Source organism: Gallinula chloropus (genome assembly GCF_964237585.1).
Source record: "Gallinula chloropus genome assembly, chromosome: 24".
NCBI classification, from domain to species: domain Eukaryota; kingdom Metazoa; phylum Chordata; class Aves; order Gruiformes; family Rallidae; genus Gallinula; species Gallinula chloropus.
In genome coordinates this window covers 4,515,444-4,534,343 of record NC_140109.1, presented here as the reverse complement: position 1 = coordinate 4,534,343, position 18,900 = coordinate 4,515,444, and the positions used below count along the sequence as shown (strand labels likewise).

Below are 18,900 nucleotides of genomic sequence, written 5' to 3'. Positions count from 1 at the left end.
CCCCCCCCCTCCAGCCTGGAGCTACACAAGGTTGCCCAGGGCCCCATCCAACCTGGCCTTGGACACCCCCAGGGATGGATCCCATGGGGATGCTGATTTACCCCCGGGTGCTGCCTGCAGCCTGTCCCACCCCCTGTGACAAGCCCGAGGAGGGGGGGGGAAAGGGATGGGAAGTGGGGAGGAAAAGGGAAAAGCAGGAGAGGGGGAAGACTGAGACAGACAGAGAGGAAAAAGGGACGAGGAGCAGGGCACCAGGATGGAGAAAGAGGCACACACACAACAGGGCAGGAATAAACCTAAAAACGGGTCCAAAAACAGCAGGGGAGGGAGAATGGATATCGAGAGGAGGAGAGGAATGGGCAGAGTAAGGGCAAAACCAGAAGGAATACAATGAAAGCTGAAGGACAGACAGAAAATGAACTGCTGGAAAGGGGGGAGGGACAGGGAGCAGGATAGGAAGGGGGAGAGCCACAGAGAATCGGGGGGCAGGGAACAGCACAGAGGGACAGAGAAAGAAGGAGGGGGAGCAGGACAGAGGACTGAGCAGGAGGAACACGGGGCCGGGGAGGAGAAGAGACAAAGAAGGAGCTACAGGGATGCGGAGACGGGAACAGGGATGCGAGACCAGGAGCGCGAGGGAGGAGAGGAGGACACAAGAGGGGCGGACACACGGCTGGAGGGGCAAAGGGAGAGGGATGGAGGAACAAGGGGCTCACCCAGCGGCGGGCTGCAGACAGGGGCTGCGGGAAGGGCCGGCTGGGCCCTCCCAGCCCAGCCCAGCCCAGCCCAGCCCAGCCCAGCCCAGCCCGCTCCGCCACCCCACGGGCTCCCCGCAGCTCCCGCCGCCCCCGGTGAATCGCCGGGTCCAGGGGCCTCTCCCCGCCCCTCCGCGGCTCCAGCCAGGCGGTTTGTCCCCCTCGCCGGGCCCGGGCGGCTTCTCCGCGCCCCGGGGTCCCGGCAGCTCAGCGGGGAGGGGGCGGAGTCCCGGGACGGGGCGAGTCCCGCCCCCCCCCCCCCGAGGCGACCCCGGGGCGGCCACCGCGCATGCGCAAAGGCCGAGCTGCAGCCCCAGCGTGCAGCCCTGGGCGCTACCACGGCCGGAGTGCGGGGGGTGGGCGGGGGGATCCATGCGAGACCCGGGCGAACCGCACACACACCGGCGCAACCCCCACCCCCGCTGTCCACCTCATAAACCCCAACGGCAGCCGAAGCGCCCGGCCCCGCCTCCCCGCCAGGCCCCGCCTTTCCCCAGCCCCACCTTTACCCCCCCCCCCCCGCCCGGCCCCGGTGCCGCGTTCCGGCGCCATGGCGGCGCAGTACTGCGCGCTCTGCCGCCGCACCTCCTTCGCGGGCCGGCGGCACCGCTACAGCGCAGCGCACCGGCGGCGGCTGCGGGAGGCGCTGGCCCGGCTGCAGGAGGAGGTGGCGGCGGCTCGGGCTGTGGCGGCGGCGGCGGTGGCTGCGGCTGGCGGCGGGGAGACCGTGCGGCCCTACGACCCGGCCGAGCACGCCCGGCGCGTCTGGTGCTTGTGCTGCGGCCGCGGCGTGCGGCGGGACGGGCGGCGGGGCGGGCTGGCGCTGCCGCGGGCCGGCCTCCTCCGGCACCTGGCCGGGTGAGTTTAGGGCGGGAGGAGCGGGGAGGGGAGCGGGGCGGCTGGAACTGACGGGTTATCCCGGCCCGGTGCCGCCCCCGCCCCGTAGGTCCGAGCACCGGAGGGAGACGGCGCGGTTCTGGCGGGAGAACAAGGCGGAGGAGGAGCTGCGGCCCCGGGTCCTGGTGCCCGCCGAGGAGTACGAGCGCTTCGCCGGCGCGCTGGAGCGGGAGGTGGCCGCGTACCAGCGGCGGGAGGAGGAGCGAATCCGGCAGGTACCGCCGGCCCCGCGCGTCCCGGCCCCGGACTCACCTCCCCACCCCCCCCTAATCTCCTTCCCACCCCCCCCTTCCCAACCCCGCAGATGGCGGCCGAGATTCGGGAAGCCGAGCGCAGGCAGCGGGAGACGGTGCGGGCAGCGCTGCAGGTCGGTGAGCCGTATCCTGCCCTGGCCGCGCCCCAGCGGGGATGGGGATGGGGATCCCCGTGGGAACGGGGCGCTCGGGGGTGGGGTGGGATGGGGAGGGGGTGGGTGGGTGTGTCCGGGGGGAATATGGGGCTGGAAATACTGTTCCTTGTTCCTGAATCACACTCAGCTTCAGACAGAGCCCGAGGCTGGCACGGGACCTTCTGCCTGCAGCCCCCACGTTGCACCTGAAAGGTGAGACCTGTTCCCCTTCCCAGGCTGCCAGCATCCCCACTGCACAGCCCTCCCCATGCCCCCAGGCTGCCACCATCCCCACTGCACAGCCCTCCTCATGCCCCCAGGCTGCCAGCATCCCTCCTCATGCCCCCAGGCTGCCAGCATCCCTCCCCGTGCACCCAGGCTGCCAGCAGCCCCACTGCAGAGCCCTCCCCGTGCACCCAGGCTGCCAGCAGCCCCACTGTGCTCTCACTCACACCCAGGTCCTTCATTACCCAGACTGCAGGAAGGGTCCCCTCCTGGTCAGGTGGGCACAGGGGGGTGCTCACCCCCAGCCCCAAAGAGCCAGCACAGGGCTGATGTCCCATCCTCTGGCTCTTCCCCGTGCCCCAAGAACATCTCTCCTTCCCCTCCTCCAAACATTAAATCTGCTCCAGAAGCTTCTGGACAACCCTTGGCTGCCCGGCTTCCAACAGCCACTGGCTTCTTGGCTCTGTGTTGCAGGGATTCCTGTCAGGACACGGAGCAGCCCGGCCCCAGCGGGATGCAGACGGCACCTGGCTCTGCCTGGATGGACTCGGGACAGGCCTTGACCTTCATTGGCCACCAGGTACAGGAGAGGGGCCAACGAGGGTGCCATGGGTGGGTGTAAGTGGCACAGGAGCACGAGGGGCTGTGGAGAAGGGCAGAGGTTGTGTGGAGAGTTTCACTCCTCCAGCACTAGTGACTCTTAGGGCTTCAAGAAAACACATGGAAAACCCTCAGGGAAGAACCCCTCAGACACATGGAAAACCCTCAGGGAAGAACCCCTCAGACACATGGAAAACCCTCAGGGAAGAACCCCTCAGACACATGGAAAACCCTCAGGGAAGAACCCCTCAGACACGTGGAAAAACCCACATGCTCAGGGAATAACACACCCTCCCCATCTCTGTGAGGAGGGGCCACACGTGCAGCACCATTCCAGTGGGATTTCTCATTCCCATTTCTGTTCACAGGGAGCAGAAGGGAAAGGAAACGTCCACACAGGTAACAACACCTTCTGGGTGATGTGTTTGGGTGCTGTCCTGCCCAAAAAAACACCCCAAACCCTCTCAGCTTGTGAATTCCATCACACAAAGGTGGCTTTTGGAGCTGGGATGGCCAGACCAGAGCTGGGAGGGTGGGGGGATGACATAGGGCGACCGGTAGCGCGGCGGGAAGAGGGGATGCTGCTCATGGAGTGGCTGGAGCTGTTCTCCCCATGACTTGTAGGGGCGAGGCCTCCGTGGCTAACTGAGGAGGAAGAGGAGGAGGAGGAGGAGGATGGGGGCAAACAGCCAATTGGCCCTTCCTACGAGGAATTCCTCAGACAAAGTGAGCAGCTCACACCTGGCTGGGGTCACTTCCCGCCCTCGCGTCGCCGCGCTAACGAGCTGAGGGCGATTAGGCCGAACCTCTGGCTAAGCAGAGGTTTAGGGGGGGTTTTTGGTTTGATGTTCTTTGTTTCAGAGGAGAAGCAGAAGCTGAAGAAGCTGCCAGCTGGGCGTGTGGGTGCCAACTTTGACCACAGCTCTCAGACAGGAGAGGGCTGGCTCCCGTCCTTCGGGCGGGTGTGGAACCACGGCAGGAGGTGGCAGTCCCGGTAAGCGGCATTCCCGGGAATTCCTGGGATGGGCTGTGCCAGAGCAGCAGGTGTTCAGGTGATCACCTCACCATGGGGCTTTCTGAGCCCCCAGACTGTGCTGCTGGCACGTTGTAACATGTTAGAAATCCATGTGGGCCAGGTGAAGCCACCTCTTGTGAAGGCAGCATCACAGAATCCCAGGCTGGGCTGGGCTGGGAGGGACCCCAAGGGTCACAGAGCTCCAACCCCCCTGCCACAGGCAGGGACACCAACCTCCAGGCCTGGAGCTACACAAGGCTGCCCAGGGCCCCATCCAACCTGGCCTGGAACACCCCCAGGGATGGGACACCCACCCCCTCTCTGGGCAGCCCCTTCCAGCCCCTCACCACTCTCTCTGCAAAGAACTTCCCCCAATCTCTCCTCTCACCCTTCCCTCCTCCAGCTTTAATCCATCCCCTTGTCCTGCCATTGTTGACCCTTTAAAAAGGTCCTTAAGGCTGTTGTGCTTCTTCCAGGCACCAGTTTAGAACTGAGGCAGGGGGAAAGAAGAAGAATTGAGCAGGATGGAGCAGGAGGGAGCCCTGGGGAAGCTGGAGCAGCAGCTGCTGCTCGGCCAGCGCTGTGTTTAACGGCTACAGCTGGACGGGGTCGCTGCCTGGGAAGGTGGGTCCGTGTTCCACCCCCTCCCCACCCCCTTTTGGGAGGCCTCCTGCCCTCTCCACACCTCATCGTGGGGACACAGCAGGGGTGCCAGTGTCCTGAGCTGATGGGCGGTGTGACACCTCATTTGGAAGTGATTCTTTGTGAGTAATAAACATCCTTTTTGTTCTTTTTAAACTGTTACCCAGGCCATTTCCCTTCCTTTCCCTCTCTCTGCCTCCCCTGAAGGAGGAGTGACCCATCCTCATTAGAAGCAAGGCCTCAACGACCCTGGCTGGGGGCAATTTGAACTAACCTGGGTAAAATACACAACCAGAGGATGGTCTGGGGTGGAAGGGACCCCAAGGATCACAGAGTTCCACCCCCCCTGCCACAGGCAGGGCCACCAGCATCCAGGCCTGGATGCACACAGATACTTCCAGCCTTACTCAGAGCTCGTTTATCTGTGCTTCCCCCCTCACCCCCACCCACCAGGTGCCATTGCTTTGGGCACAGAGGGCCCTGGGCACAAGAGGAGCCATCAAATAAGGAGAAGCACCTCACCAGCACCTTCCCCCTCGATTCAGTTTCCCTTGGGGCAGGGTGGAACATGGTTTAACATCACTGTCAAACTGTGGGTGACAGAAAATTCCCTCCCTTTTCCCATAAAGGCCAAAAAAACCCCCCCCAGCTCCTGTGCTGAGGCAGCTGGAGCCACGATGGAATTTGCCCCAGGTAACAGATCAGTAACAACAGCCACCTTCTTGGAAAAGCAAGAAAAACCATTTCAATAACTTTATTGTGACAGATGACACGGTGCTGATGAGCATCACTGCACAACCTGCAAAGCAAGAGGGTCCCAAATCAACCAGCCAGGTTCAAACAAGCAGCCAGGGGGGGAACAGCTTGTTGTCATGGCAACGGCAGGGAGGATGCAGCATCCCTGCACCCCACAGAGATGGGACAGGGAAACAACTGCCAGCTGCTCCTTTAGTGCTGGACAACTGGTGTGTCCTGGTGATGCTGCCTGGCCTGTAGCCCCCCTGTTACCCCCCCTGACAACACCCCTCCAGCTGCTGTCTCACCTCCCTACGCGTCCTCCCCCGCGGCGGGCGCGTCGCCGCCCTTCGTGTTCCGGGTGTAGATCACTTGGGCTCGGTGCTTGGAGACCAGTTTGATCAAACCTGGGTGGGGGGAGGAAAAAAAAAGCACAAATTGCCCGTTTGGGTAGGTGAGATGCAGTGCAAAACCCTCCTGGGTGGGTGGGGAGAAGGGAAAGGGCAGTTTGAGGGGGTTGCTGGTGCCTTCTGGCAGCTCTGAGCACTCACCTTTGCTGAGCAGCTCCTGGAGGGCTGCCCTAGCCAGGGAGCCTCTGATCTTCAGCCTCTCTGACACAACTGCAGGGGTGATGAGCTTGTAGTTGGGCACTTCTTTGCAGAGTTTGTCATAGGTGGCTTTGTCGAACAGGACGAGGTTGTTCAACTTGTCCCTGACTTTCCCCTTGGACCACTTCTACTCCAGGAGAAAAAGAGAAGCAACCCACTAAGCCATCTTGGGAAAGACTGAGCTCAGATGAGCTGAGAAGCCACACAAGAAGGTCTCTCTAAGTGCCCACAGGGCAGGCAAGACCTACAGCATCTCCAGAGCATGAAGCCCTGCACGACCCGGCTCGCAGAGCCTCTCCCTGCCAGGTGAGGAGCAAACACCACCCATTCCCCCCCACCCTCAGGGCCATCACAGTGCCTGGCGGCCCCGCCCCCCCCCCTCTATAACCCTGACCGAGCCGCACACGTGAAAGGCTGAAGCAGAAGGGGGGTGGGGTGGGGTTGTAGCAGGGCCCGACCGCCTCCCTTCAATCAACCGGCTTCCCCAGCTCCCACCCCGGGTTTCCACAGGGAGCCCCGCCAATGCCTCGGGGCCTTTCCTACCTTCTTCTTAGCTTTACCGCCGGACTTGTTAACCGGGTCTTTGTCCTTCTTGGCGGACTTGCCCGCGTCCTTCTTCTTCTTGTCGTCCTTGGGCGGCTACAGAGGGGAGAGAGAAGGGGGAGCGGGGCCGGTCAGCGGCGGGGCCGAGGAGAGCGGGAACCGGGAGAGGCCTCACCGCCCCCCCCCACCCCCCCCACACCCCCTTCCCCCGCGATCTGCCGCCTCCCGAGCAACCCCCCGGCTTTCCTGCCGCTCCCGGGCAGCCCCCATCGCTTCCCAGAGAGCCCCGAGCCCGTCGCCGGGCGGCCCGGCCCCGCTCACCATGCTGCGGCTGCTCGGTCAAGATGTCGGCCGAGAAAGGAAGCGCCGGGCGTGAGGCGAGGAGAAGCCTCCGTGCGTCAGGGAGGGGGGGGAAGCGACTTCCGGGGTACGTGGTGACGCCACTTCCGAGCCGGGGCCGGTGGCGGGGGCCGCCATGGCGATCTTCAGCGTCTACGTGGTGAACAAGGCGGGGGGGCTCATCTACCAGCTGGATCACTACGCGCCCCGCGCCGACACCGAGAAGACCTTCAGCTTCCCGCTCGACCTCGTCCTGCGCCTGCACGACGAGAGAGTCGTCGTCGCCTTCGGGCAGAGGGACGGAATCCGCGGTACGGGGGGGACGGGGAGGGGGAAACCGGGGACGGGGTGGGGGGGAGAGGGAGGGATCTGGGGTGGGTCTGGAGGAAGAACGGGAGGGGACGGGGGAGGAGGAGACCGGGGGGGGATGAGGGGGGAACGGGGAGCAAAAGGGAGGTCTTGGGGAGGGAACCGGGCTGGGGGGGGGAGAGAGAGGGATCTGGGGTGGGTCCGGAGGAAGAACGGGAGGGGACCGGGGAGGGGGGGACCGGGGGGGAACTGGGGGGGGATGAGGGGGGACCAGGGGGGCAAAAGGGAGGCAACGGGGAGGGAACCGGACCGGGACGGGGTGGGGGGTGGGGGGGAGAGGGATTTGGGGTGGGTTTGGAGGAAGAACGAGAGGGGACCGGGGAGGGGGGAACCGGGGGGGGATGAGGGGGTACGAGGGGTAAAAGGGAGGCGTCGGGGAGGGAACCGGGACGGGATGGGGGGGTAGAGGGATCTGGGGTGGGGTCCGGAGGAAGAACGGGAGGGGATGGGGGAGTGGGGGACCGGGGGGGAACTGGGGGGGGATGAGGGGAGACCAGGGGGCAAAAGGGAGGCATCGGGGAGGGAACCGGGCTGGGCCGGGGTGGGGGGCAGGGGGGAGAGGGATCTGGGGTGGGTCTGGAGGAAGAACGGGAGGGGACGGGGAGGGGGTACGGGGGGCAAAAGGGAGGCGAAGGGGAGGAAACCGGGGCGGGGGTGGGGGGGGGGGGGGGGGGGTGGAGAGGGAGGGACCTGGGGTGGGTCCGGAGGAAGAACGGGAGGGGAGAGAGAGGGGAGGGGGGACTGGGGAGTGGGGGGGAGAGGGAGGGATCTGGGGTGAGTTGGGAGGGGACCGGGGCGGGGGAGGAGGGGGGACCGGGGATGGGGATTGTTACCGGGAGGACGGGCTGAGCATCCCCCCGTCCCTGCAGTGGGCCACGCCGTGCTGGCCATCAACGGCGCCGAGGTGAACGGGCGCTACACGGCGGACGGGAAGGACGTGCTGGAGTTCCTGGGTAACCCCGCCAACTACCCCGTGTCCATCCGCTTCGGCCGCCACCGCCTGTCCTCCAACGAGAAGCTGATGCTGGCCTCCATGTTCCACTCGTGAGCCCCGGGCTGGGCTGGGCTGGGCTGGGCTGGGCTGGGCTGGGGTGGGGGGAAGGAGGCGGAAGGGTGGGTGCTGAGTGGGGAGAGGGGGTCTCTTTCCCCGCAGGCTCTTCGCCATCGGGTCGCAGCTGTCCCCTGAGGTGGGGAGCTCCGGGATTGAGATGCTGGAGACAGACACCTTCAAGCTGCACTGCTTCCAGACACTGACAGGTACGGGCTGGGGCTGGGGCTGGGGAGGTGCTGGCACCATGTTTGGTCTCCCTCATGCTCCTGCTGTTTGGGACTCCAGGGATCAAGTTCGTGGTCCTTGCTGACCCGCGGCAGGCGGGCATCGACTCCCTTCTCCGCAAGATCTACGAGATCTACTCTGACTTCGCTCTGAAGAACCCCTTCTACTCCCTGGAGATGCCAATCAGGTGAGGGAGAAGCTTCCCCACCCCCACGTCTCTCCTCGAGGGATACAGAGCTGAAAGGAAGGGGGAGAACCTCATCTTCCCAGGAGGTAAAACCACCTCCCTCTGCGTCTCCTTTCCAGGTGTGAGTTGTTCGACCAGAACTTGAAACTGGCGCTGGAGGTGGCAGAGAAAGCTGGACCCTTTGGCCCTGGGTCGTAGGGAGGAAAGCCTGGCCTGGCACATGGACTCCTTTCTGGCCTCACCCAGAGCTTTTTCCCTCTTCTGTGTACCCCTAAAACATTCTTTGTTACCTCCCAACACCCTGTTTCACCCCCTGGGTTGTGAAACCTGCCATCAACTAGACTCACCCTTGATGAGTGACCTGGTGACACTGCACCACAGGGGCTGTCAAGGCCTTGCTGCCCTTTTGGAAGACCCCACGGTGGTTGGTCGCTTCCGTTCCTCTCTTAACTGTACAGATGTATATATCCCCCCCCCACCTTGTGTATAGCTCTAACCTTACAGTTCTGCAGGGGTTTTCTGTGTGGAAGCAACAAACGTTCATGGAAGAGGCAGATGGCTGTTTGTTTTCTGTGAGTGTGGGTGAATTCCTGCTGGGAACCCCTGGAGAGCAGGTTTTTGGGAGGGTAGGGGTGGGGGATTGCACCATTCCAGTAAGACAGCTAGGAGCCTGTGTGACACTGCTCCATTTTTATTTCACAGATAGCAGAAAGGTCGTACAATTAAGTACAAAATGTCATTTGCTTCCATTGTTTTAATTAAGGCTGGCTACCTACTCCCACAGCCATGCTGCCTGGCAAAGTACCTGCCTGTGGGTTCTTCACAAGTGGAAATGCAGCTCTTCCCACACCCTGGAGCAGGAAATCCTTTTGGGGTGAGGAGGAAAAAAAAAAAGAGGATTCAACCCAATCCTGGTTAAAAACCTGAGGCTGCAACGCTCTGCAGCAGTGGGAGATGTGGCTCTGAACCCAGTGCAGCCCACGCTGGAGAAAATACAGGGCAGGGCTAGGAAACACGGGTTGGTTGTCACACCAGCTGGCTGTGGAGGGTGGGGGGCACTGTGGGGAGCTGCTGGTGCAATACCCATCACCAACCACATCCCCTGTTCCTGGGTGACCCACAGAGGCTTTGCTGGGAGCTGGCCCAGCAGCAGCTGCCTCCCTTGCAAGTCATTAACACCAGCTGCCTGAACACCGCAGTGGGAAGGACCAGCACGACCACCCAAGTGGCAGTTGGCAGCCCAGACTGAGGATAAAACCTTGATGGCACCTGAAGGTGCCTGTCCTTGGAGTAGGGTGTTGTTTAGTAGGGAAGCTGGGTGCTGTGAAGCCTGCTCACTTCACCGACAGCGCTGCGAGGAGGTAAGGTAAGAATCAGGGTGAATGTCAACTAGCTGAATTATCACATCTCAAGGGAGGAGGGGTGGGGGGAAAAGTGATCAGTAGTGAGGACCTCGTGCCCTCCGTGACACAGGGATGAGGAATTGAGATGTTTTCATCAAGGTGGGGGCGTGGGTAAACTCAGTCAGACCCAGCAGCCTTCGTGGAGGTGGCATCTTGGTCACCAAGCAGCTTCCCCACCCTCAGTCGGCCTTCCTGGGCACACGGCCCATCTTGGTGCGGATGTTCCTCAGGAGGAAGAAAGCCACCGTGCTGGCAGTGCAGGTGATCTCAGCTACCCAAAAAGCTGTGGCCCAGCTGTAGTGCTTGGCGATGGTACTGAAGGGAAGTCCAGCCAGAAACCCCCCAACTGAAAGGAGAGAAAGGCAAATGGGCCAAGCCAGCCATGCACAAGCATCTCTGATGTGCTTTGCATGCAGCTCGGGCTGGGTTTGGACCTAACACACCCAGTCAGTTCAGGAAGCAGCCCTGAGGCTCTGCTGTTTCAGTGCCCCTGTGATCAGTAACTCAGCACCCAGGGAACATGCAGGGCTGGGGGTGGGTATTTTTGGGTGGGTGGGGGGAACAGGGGTTACTCACCGTTGGCCATGAGGGCCACTATGGCGTGGGAGGTGCCGCAGAGGTTGGCGGGGGCGCTTTCGTTGGCTATAACCCCAAACAGGGCGATGGGGCCGTAGGAGGAGAAGCCAAACACAGCTCCCAGGGTCAGGATCCACAGCTGTCGAGACAGGTTAAGGTCAGAAATGGGATCCGGGGTGTCAGTCGGCGGCTGCTGACAGCGCGCGGCTCCTACGCGGTCAGCGCGAGGGGGTGGTTGACATTTTCGGGCTGACGCCAGCTCCCTGGCTGGCAGACAGAGGAGCTGAAACCCAGGGCTAACCCCATGTCTCCACCTCCCCTGCACCAGCCAGCGTGAGCTCTCCCCTCTCCTACAGTCCCTGCACCGCACGCACGCGCCGACGTGGGAGAGAGAGAGATGGGCAACGAGCCTGTGGAGGAGCCTCGTGTCAACAGATGACCCTGGGAGCTACCAACTCCAAACACTCCTCCTGTGAGATGGGAGTGACCCATCAGGGAGTCTGGCTTGGTGAGGAGCTGCTCTCCAGTAACACCAAGGTTACTACACTACCAGCACAGCAACGAAACTGAAAAGCCCAACACAGCCCTCAAGTTCAGCATCAGCTCCACACCGAGGAACTGGCTGGGAAGACATCAGCCTCTTGAGAAGGGACAACAAAAGGTAACTAGAGATTACAGCAGGCTTTTTGAACACCAGACATCATTTTAAGGTGCCCAGAAGGAAGTAAGAGCTATCTCATTTTCCAGGTGGGAAGCAGAAACAAAGAGTGAGGGAAACACTTGCCCAAGTTAATCCTGATCTCACTCTGTTTTACCTGATGAACAAGCGTCCCCAGGCCCTTCCATACCAGAGCTTTAAAACTTTGTAGTCAGGCCTGTGAAGTCAGCTGGTGTGAGTGGGTGAATTTAGGAAAAGGTTTCTCTGATGAAACTGAGGGCAATCTCCTCTCAACACCCTCTCCCTGGTTCTAACCTCCAGCGTGCTAACCAGGATAGGAAAAAGGCAGATGAGCAAAAGCAGAAACAGGCAGAAACCTCATGTTCTTTTAGGCCTGTAAGATCAGCTAGAGGTTGCAAGGCTACAGTCCAAAGATGATTTTCCTGAAGAAGGAGATAAAAAAAGGAGAGGAGAAAGGAAAGTTTAATTTATATAGCAATTAGGAGGGCAGACTCAAGCCATGCTTATGCAACAGCCAGCAACGCAGGCTACCCAAGCTGACTTTCACAGTGGCAGCCACGCTACGTTAGCCTGCTGCTCTGTAGGGCAAACAAAGAGAATGCAAACTGAGCCATTCCCAGGAAGGGCAAAGAAAACAGTCATGGATGCCCACCCCCAAAATTCCTCACCCCTAAAAGGGCTCTCTTATGCCTCAGAGCCAGCTGCTTGCGCTGGGGGTTACCTTGGGAGACTCGCCCGTGACCGTGACGCGGAAGAGGAACATGGAGACGCACATCCCGGCCATCATGGAGAGCAGCAGCGCGTGGCGAGGATTCCCGTAGCTGGACAGACCCACCTGCACCACAGGAAGGGAAGCCCAGGGGTCAGAAGCTGGAAGGACCCATGAGGAAAGATGGGAGGGGTGTCAGGAGCACACCTCTCAGCACCACTGTCTGGGTGGGCAGTGAGGACTGCCCGCAGTCAAACGGTGCTCAACAAGCAGCTCTCGGTGACAAATGATACCCCTGTCACCAACCACACCCTGTTCCCACCTGGAATTCAGCCTCAGATCCACACCCCACTGCTGGGTTTAAACACTGGGGGGTTTTTTTTTCAGCCAGAAGACAACTGTTGGCAACCAGATGTCTTTCATCACAGACAGCTGGAGAGCACAGTGTACAGCCAACCAAACGGGTCAACCTGTCACCTGCCAGGCGTATCGCCAGCCCAAAGGTTGGTGTAGGTATTTCATCCTCAGGTGCTCGCAAAGGAAGAAGAAACAAACCCTTCAGAAGTCAGCAGCAACTCAAAGGGACTCTGCATCAGCTGCCCAGGGGCCTGGGCTACTCACTCGTGCCACAGCTCTGTCAGAAAGGTATCCAGCAGCGATGCTTCCCACCAGACCCCCGATCTCCAAGGCGCTCATGTAGGAACTACCTAGACCGTGGGGAAGCAAAGAGCAGGTTGTCAGGCTCAGTCACAAGAGCGAAGCCACTGTCAGCTCAAGGTGGGTCAGCTCTGCTGGATGAGACCCTCCATCCCATCCTCATACAGCAACACCCATCCCAGGAGGACCCCAGGGCGAGACAGCACCAGGAGCTAAGCAAACACAGCCTGCAGACGGCTGCAGAATGGCTTGAGAAGGAGGGCATGAGCCTATGGAGCAGTTGTCTAAGCAGTTGCCTGTGTAGCTTAGTAAGACTGGGCCCCACACCGTCTTGGTGAGAACAGAAGGGTCAACACTCAGTCAGTGTGTCTTTGTGTATCATACAGCATGGTCCCAAGATGTGGGAGTAGGAGGTGTAAGGATTCAGTGTTCCTAGGCCTGAGAAGAAGACATGATTCCCAGGCTGCAAGATGGGTGGAGTATGTAAATGTAATTTTTAGTTAAAGTTAATTCTTAGTTAATTAAAGTACAATGTGTGACATGTGAATAGTGTAAAAGGAAGTGTGTGCTTGCAATAAAGTTGAAGTGCTTTATCAATCCCAGTGCCTGGCAGCATTCTTCCCCCCTGGTCCCGACATACACCCACATCCTTTTGCTGGCCCCATGCCTCCCAAACCACAGCCACCAGCAATGCTGGGAAACACAGCTTTGTGTCTTACCCACAAGCATGGACTGTCCCCGCTCTTGGATCAGGAAGAGCTGTCCCCAGTCAGTGCAGCACGTTTTCACTCCAAAAACCACCAGGTAGCCCGTTGAGAGCACCCAGAGGTAGGGTGAGAGCAGCAGCTCTGTCAGAGTGCTGTTGTCGTTGGAGGAACCTGTGGGGAAGAAGGTTGAGTGAGCTGGGGCTGTTCAGCCTGGAGAAAAGAAGACTGAAGGGGGGACTTTATTAATGTTTATAAATATCTGCAGTATGGGATGCAGGGGGGGGAAATGGCCAGCCCCTTCTCAGTGTCTGTGTTGGGTTTTCTTTCCAAGGAGCTCTCCTATTTTTACAGATGGGGTAATTCCTCAGCCAGCAGTGACTCTGGGGGAGAGGGGATTTTTTTTTTTTTTTTTTTGCTTTGTTAGTTTTGGCTGAGGGGGCTGTTAGGAGCAAGTAAAAAAAAACGCCCAGATTAACACACACCTACCCCGCTACCGCCCCGCGTTTTGGGAGGGGAGTTGTTTTTCATTTGTTTTTCAATGTCTTTTTTCATTTTTCATTTTTATTTCCTATTATTTACTTCTATTTCCTTTTTATTTCCGGTTTTATTTCAGTTTTTCATTTGTTTTTCAATTTCTTTTTTCATTTATCATTTTTATTTCCTATTATTTCCTTTTATTTACTTCTATTTCCTTTTATTTCCTTTTTATTTCCGGTTTTATTTCAGTTTTTCATTTGTTTTTCAATTTCTTTTTTCATTTTTCATTTTTATTTCCTATTATTTACTTCTATTTCGTTTTATTTCAGTTTTTCATTTGTTTTTCAATTTCTTTTTTAATTTTTATTTCCTATTATTTCCTATTATTTCCTTTTATTTCCTATTATTCCCTATTATTCCCTTTTATTTCCTATTATTTCCTTTTATTTCCTATTATTTCCTTTTATTTCCTTTTATTTCCTATTATTTCCTATTATTTCCTTTTATTTACTTCTATTTCGTTTTTTATTTCCGGTTTTATTTCAGTTTTTCATTTGTTTTTCAATTTCTTTTTTCATTTTTATTCCCTTTTATTTCCTATTATTCCCTTTTATTTCCTATTATTTCCTTTTATTCCCTTTTATTTCCTATTATTTCCTTTTATTCCCTTTTATTTCCTATTATTCCCTACTATTTCCTTTTATTTCCTATTATTCCCTTTTATTTACTTCCATTTCGTTTTTATTTCCGGTTTTATTTCAGTTTTTCATTTGTTTTTCAATTTCTTTTTTCATTTTAATTTCCTATTATTTCCTTTTATTTCCTATTATTTCCTATTATTCCCTTTTATTTCCTATTATTTCCTATTATTCCCTTTTATTTCCTATTATTCCCTTTTATTTCCTATTATTTCCTATTATTCCCTTTTATTTCCTATTATTCCCTTTTATTTCCTATTATTCCCTTTTATTTCCTTTTATTCCCTTTTATTTCCTATTATTCCCTATTATTTCCTTTTATTTCCTATTATTTCCTATTATTCCCTTTTATTCCCTTTTATTCCCTATTATTTCCTTTTATTTCCTATTATTCCCTATTATTTCCTTTTATTTACTTCTATTTCGTTTTATTTCCTTTTATTTCCTTTTTATTTCCGGATTTATTTCAGTTTTTCATTTGTTTTTCAATTTCTTTTTTCATTTTTATTTCCTATTAGTTCCTTTTATTTCCTTTTATTTCCTATTATTTACTTCTATTTCCTTTTATTTCCTATTATTTGCTATTATTTCCCTTTATTTCCTATTATTTCCTTTTTATTTCAGTTTTTCATTTGTTTTTCAATTTTTTTTTCATTTTTATTTCCTATTATTTCCTTTTTATTTCAGTTTTTCATTTGTTTTTCAATTTCTTTTTTCATTTTTCATTTCCTTTTATTTCCTTCTATTTCCTTTTATTTCCTTTTTATTTCTGGTTTTATTTTTATTTCCTCTTTTTCATTTTTCCTTTTTTTATTTCATTTTTTCCTTCCCTTATTTAATTTCCTTTTTTCCTTCCCTTTTTTCCTTTTCCCTTCCCTTTTTCCCTTTCCTTTTTTCATTTCCTTTTTTATTTCATTATTCCCTTCCTTTTTTCCCCTTTCTTCCCTTCCTGCTTGAGTGCAGCCGACTCAGCGGCACCCCAGGCAGATCTCCAAGCAGGATTCATGCAGCAGGCACGTCCATACTGAGATACTCAGAGCTACTGGCAGCAACAGGCTTTCCCTCCCACCTTGTCTCTGGGTTTGCTGTGATTTCAGAATCTTTTTCTGCTGATTTAGTTCCTGTTTGTTCGATTCAGAATAATAATGGAACTGCCACCACTACTATCTCTGTATTGACAATAAACCCTTAACAAAGGTTGGCAGAGAGCAGGACCTGCTGCTTCGGTTTTAAGCTCTGCCTGTGAAAGCTGCTACCTGGACCCAAACCTCTGCCTTCCAAAGTACCACCTTTATCTTTGCATCTGTTGTCTCAGAACCTACAAAACAAACCTGCCCTGGGAAAGCCCTATCGGTTCTGTACACCGAGTCCAGCAGCACAGGCAGCAGAGGACAGCAGGCCAAGTTTCCCCCAGCACTTAAAATCCTAACTTGCTGAGCTCCCCCCCAGCAAACCTCTGTTGCAATTCCCCTCTTCCCCACGCTGCTTTCAGAGGAGCGCCGTGCTCAGCGGGCTGAATAAACATTTACTAACTGGATGTCCCAGGAAAACAGGAAAACGTTGAGCAGAGTCCACCGTGAGCCCCAGGGGTCAAGAGAACCCACGGCGGGGTGAGGGGTGAACTGCCTGTCCTCTGGTAACGTGGAGGAGAGGAAGGTCAGGCTTAAGGAAGCATTCCCTGCTGCTGCTGTGTGTTTTCTCTCTCTGTGTATCCCACCGAGCGGTGAGTTCAGGCAGCGGGAAGGGCGGAGGTCTGGGCACGCTGAGGGCGACACGGCAGCCACCTGGCGTAGGGAAGAAGCCTGGTGCTCACCTTTCTTCCCTTTCTTGGCTCCCGGTTCAATGTTGGGTAACCCAACATCTGCTGGCTCGTTTTTAATCAGGATGAGGCACAGAAAGGAGACGACCACGCAGATCAAGCCGGAGAAGGACAAAGTCGTGCGCCAGTCGTAGTTGAGAGACACGAGAGCGGCGATGATGGGGCCTAAACCTCCGGCCAGGTTCATGCTCGTAGACAGGATGGCCCACCAAGTCCCAAACTGGGAAGGCTCGAACCACTGAGCAACAAGAAAGGAAACAGCATGAGGTCTGAGGATGTGGCACCTGGAAATCCTTAGTCAAGGCATGTGCTGCAGGTTTGGGGAGGGGGGATTCAGACACAGATCTACACAGGCAGGCGAAGGGAACCCCACACATGAGGCAAGCTCCAGCCTCAGGAGCCCGACAGGTGCTCCTGCTGCGAGCCAGCTCGGAGTTATTTCCGTTTACAGGCCGTGAAACCGAGACACAGGGCCAGGAGAGGTAAAGTGTAAGAGGGTGCAGGTCTGCGTGCTCGCTTGCTAGGCACGGCGCCCTCCTGGAAAGGTCTGCTGGCACGGGGAGACACACAGAGCCACGGGGTAACTTTAGGACACCCCGTTGCGTTGAGGCGATGAGGCGCGATCGGCTCTACCTCACAAAGCTGCACTTGGAGCCACAGCCGCTCCGGTGGTCACTGTCAGTGGGAGAACGTCCAAGTGCTGTGTTCACAAGTGCCCTGAGAAAATGCTGCTCTGATTGTTTGTGCCTTCCCCTCTGTGCACACAGCCATCCCCACAGCCCCTTCCGCACCGGCTCGACGCCTCGCAGAAGGGCAGCGCAGCTGTTCCACCTCCCCTTGCCCCCGCCAGCACACGTGTTTCTAGGTTTTATGCTTTCTGGAGAGAGGTGTTAGCACACGGCTGACCGCTCTTCCATCTGTCCTCAGGCAGAAATCAGTCTGTTCTATGTAGACGGGACACACAGGCACAGCTTAGTAACCAAACACCACCCCCTGTTCTACCTGAGCAGCCTGCAACTTGCAATTCTCAAGTTCCCAGGGCGTGCAGATAGAACTCTGCTCATCTCTCCTCGCTTGAGGGTGAGCTGCCACCACAGCAGAGAGACAAGGAGACCTCTGCCTGCCTGCTTCACATGATAAATTCTGAGAAACCACGTCTCTTACAGAGCAGGAGACGCTACTTACTGAGCCAAGCCAGAAGCGAGGGCCAGCAGAAGACAGCCTGCCCAGCCTTTTTGACCTCCTAGGTTGGAAGGAGGTGGGAAGAGAGGCCAGTGGCATTCAAGCAAGCGCTCCCACACAGCAGCCTGCACCAGCCCCGCTGCCGGGGAAGGTTTCCCACCCGTCCCTGCCAACCAAGACTTACTTTTCGTAGGATCTTCCCGCAGGGCGGCCAGCCCAGCCCCTGGGCCAGGCCGTTGAGGAACCAGAGCCCAGCAAAGGCCGTGACAGTGGAGCTCCAGGAGAAGACGACGTTGACCAAGCCCACCATGAGGAGGCCGGAGGAGAAGAGCCAGCGGGCGCTCATCTGGTCGGACAGGACACCGCTGATGAACTTGCTGATGGCGTAGGCTGCGGACTGGCTGCTGGTGATGAGACCTGCGGCAGGGCAGGGGGCCCGACGGGCCCGTTAAAGTCGGCAGCGGCCAGGCAGGGCCCCGGCGGGGGGACACCCCCCGCCGCCCCCGGCACTCACCCAGCTCGTCCTTCCCCAGCGGCACCTCGGCCATGACGGCGGGCATGACGAACGAGAAGGTTTTGCGGTTGAAGTAGTAGAGAGTGTACCCTACGAACATAGCCGCGAAGATCACGGCCCGGTACCGCCCGTACCCGCCGCCCGCCATCCCGCCGCGCTCCTCCGGGGACGGGACGGAGCAGCGACCGCGGCGGGCGGAGAGCGAACGCCTTGAGGCGCCGGCCAAGCGCCCCGGCTGCTGCCGCCTCAGCGCCGGAAGTCCCACCCCGCCGCTCCCATTGGGCGCCGCTTCCCGCCACGCTCCTCCCTCGACGCTCCCATTGGGCGCCGCTACCCGCCCCGACGCTCCCCATTGGGCGCGGCGCCCCGCCTCAGCCCCGCCCCCGCAGCACCGTTCTCTCGCCGCTCTGAGGCGGGTGAGGGAGGGGGAAGCGAAGTTTTTATTCTCCGTGACACCGGACCCGCCGCCACAAGCGCCCGGCCGCAGAAACCGCCCCTGGCCGCAGCAGGGCAAAGAGTGTCCCGGGGCAGCCAAAGAGGCCAATTAACAGTTGGCAATTGGCTTTTCACCTCAGCACCCCGAGCCACCGCCATTACCGGCTGCAGGCGCTGCCCCCCAGCCTCCCCCCCGCCCCCACCTCAGTGTTCAGGTAGCCCAAGCGCTGACCAGAAGCTGCCTGACACGATTCTGCTCCCAGGCCAGGGCTGAGAGAGGCCCACAGCCACCCCCAGGCATTGTGTTCCACCAGCCAGTGAAGCCAAGAGGCAACAGAGCTCCAGCCAGCTCCAGTCACACCATTCCCTTAAGTGGGGGGGGGTCTCAGGGGGTCTCCCACCTGCCCCTGGCAGCCCTCTCACCTGCATCAGTCCCATTTATCTTTGCCAGAGCCCAGGCAGAGT

At 57.2% G+C, this 18,900-nt stretch overlaps 4 protein-coding genes across 6 annotated transcripts; 2 read left to right on the top strand and 2 right to left on the bottom strand.

The window, feature by feature from the left end:
- Positions 1-1,305: 1,305 nt before the first annotated feature.
- Positions 1,306-4,684, top strand: CENATAC (centrosomal AT-AC splicing factor; the record flags this gene model as incomplete). Of its 2 annotated transcripts, none has more annotated exons than XM_084275045.1 (9): positions 1,306-1,613; positions 1,702-1,867; positions 1,957-2,019; positions 2,195-2,253; positions 2,740-2,845; positions 3,234-3,264; positions 3,490-3,591; positions 3,727-3,859; positions 4,357-4,684. In XM_084275045.1, the coding sequence occupies 9 exons, from the start codon at positions 1,306-1,308 to the stop codon at positions 4,397-4,399; spliced, it is 1,011 nt and encodes a 336-aa protein (XP_084131171.1). In that variant the 3' UTR covers positions 4,400-4,684. The 2 variants fall into 2 exon arrangements, with proteins under 2 accessions (XP_084131171.1, XP_084131170.1); XM_084275044.1 differs by having other exon boundaries at positions 2,189-2,253.
- Positions 4,685-5,241: 557 nt separating this feature from the next.
- RPS25 (ribosomal protein S25) lies at positions 5,242-6,794 on the bottom strand. Its single transcript, XM_084275065.1, has 5 exons — positions 6,730-6,794; positions 6,409-6,504; positions 5,809-5,992; positions 5,566-5,664; positions 5,242-5,321 (listed from the first exon to the last, which is right to left on the bottom strand). The coding sequence occupies exons 1-4, from the start codon at positions 6,730-6,732 to the stop codon at positions 5,570-5,572; spliced, it is 378 nt and encodes a 125-aa protein (XP_084131191.1). The 5' UTR covers positions 6,733-6,794; the 3' UTR covers positions 5,242-5,321; positions 5,566-5,569.
- A 36-nt stretch (positions 6,795-6,830) lies between these two features.
- On the top strand, positions 6,831-9,127 carry TRAPPC4 (trafficking protein particle complex subunit 4). Its single transcript, XM_084275066.1, has 5 exons — positions 6,831-7,058; positions 7,986-8,160; positions 8,270-8,373; positions 8,453-8,579; positions 8,699-9,127. The coding sequence occupies exons 1-5, from the start codon at positions 6,884-6,886 to the stop codon at positions 8,775-8,777; spliced, it is 660 nt and encodes a 219-aa protein (XP_084131192.1). The 5' UTR covers positions 6,831-6,883; the 3' UTR covers positions 8,778-9,127.
- A 127-nt stretch (positions 9,128-9,254) lies between these two features.
- SLC37A4 (solute carrier family 37 member 4) lies at positions 9,255-18,238 on the bottom strand. Of its 2 annotated transcripts, XM_084274836.1 has the most exons (9): positions 18,001-18,238; positions 17,671-17,903; positions 16,299-16,542; positions 13,323-13,481; positions 12,568-12,653; positions 11,959-12,072; positions 11,594-11,659; positions 10,559-10,697; positions 9,255-10,328 (listed from the first exon to the last, which is right to left on the bottom strand). In XM_084274836.1, exons 1-9 carry the CDS (start codon positions 18,146-18,148, stop codon positions 10,162-10,164), a joined length of 1,356 nt encoding a protein of 451 aa, XP_084130962.1. In that variant the 5' UTR covers positions 18,149-18,238; the 3' UTR covers positions 9,255-10,161. The 2 variants fall into 2 exon arrangements, with proteins under 2 accessions (XP_084130962.1, XP_084130963.1); XM_084274837.1 differs by lacking the exon at positions 11,594-11,659.
- Positions 18,239-18,900: the final 662 nt, after the last annotated feature.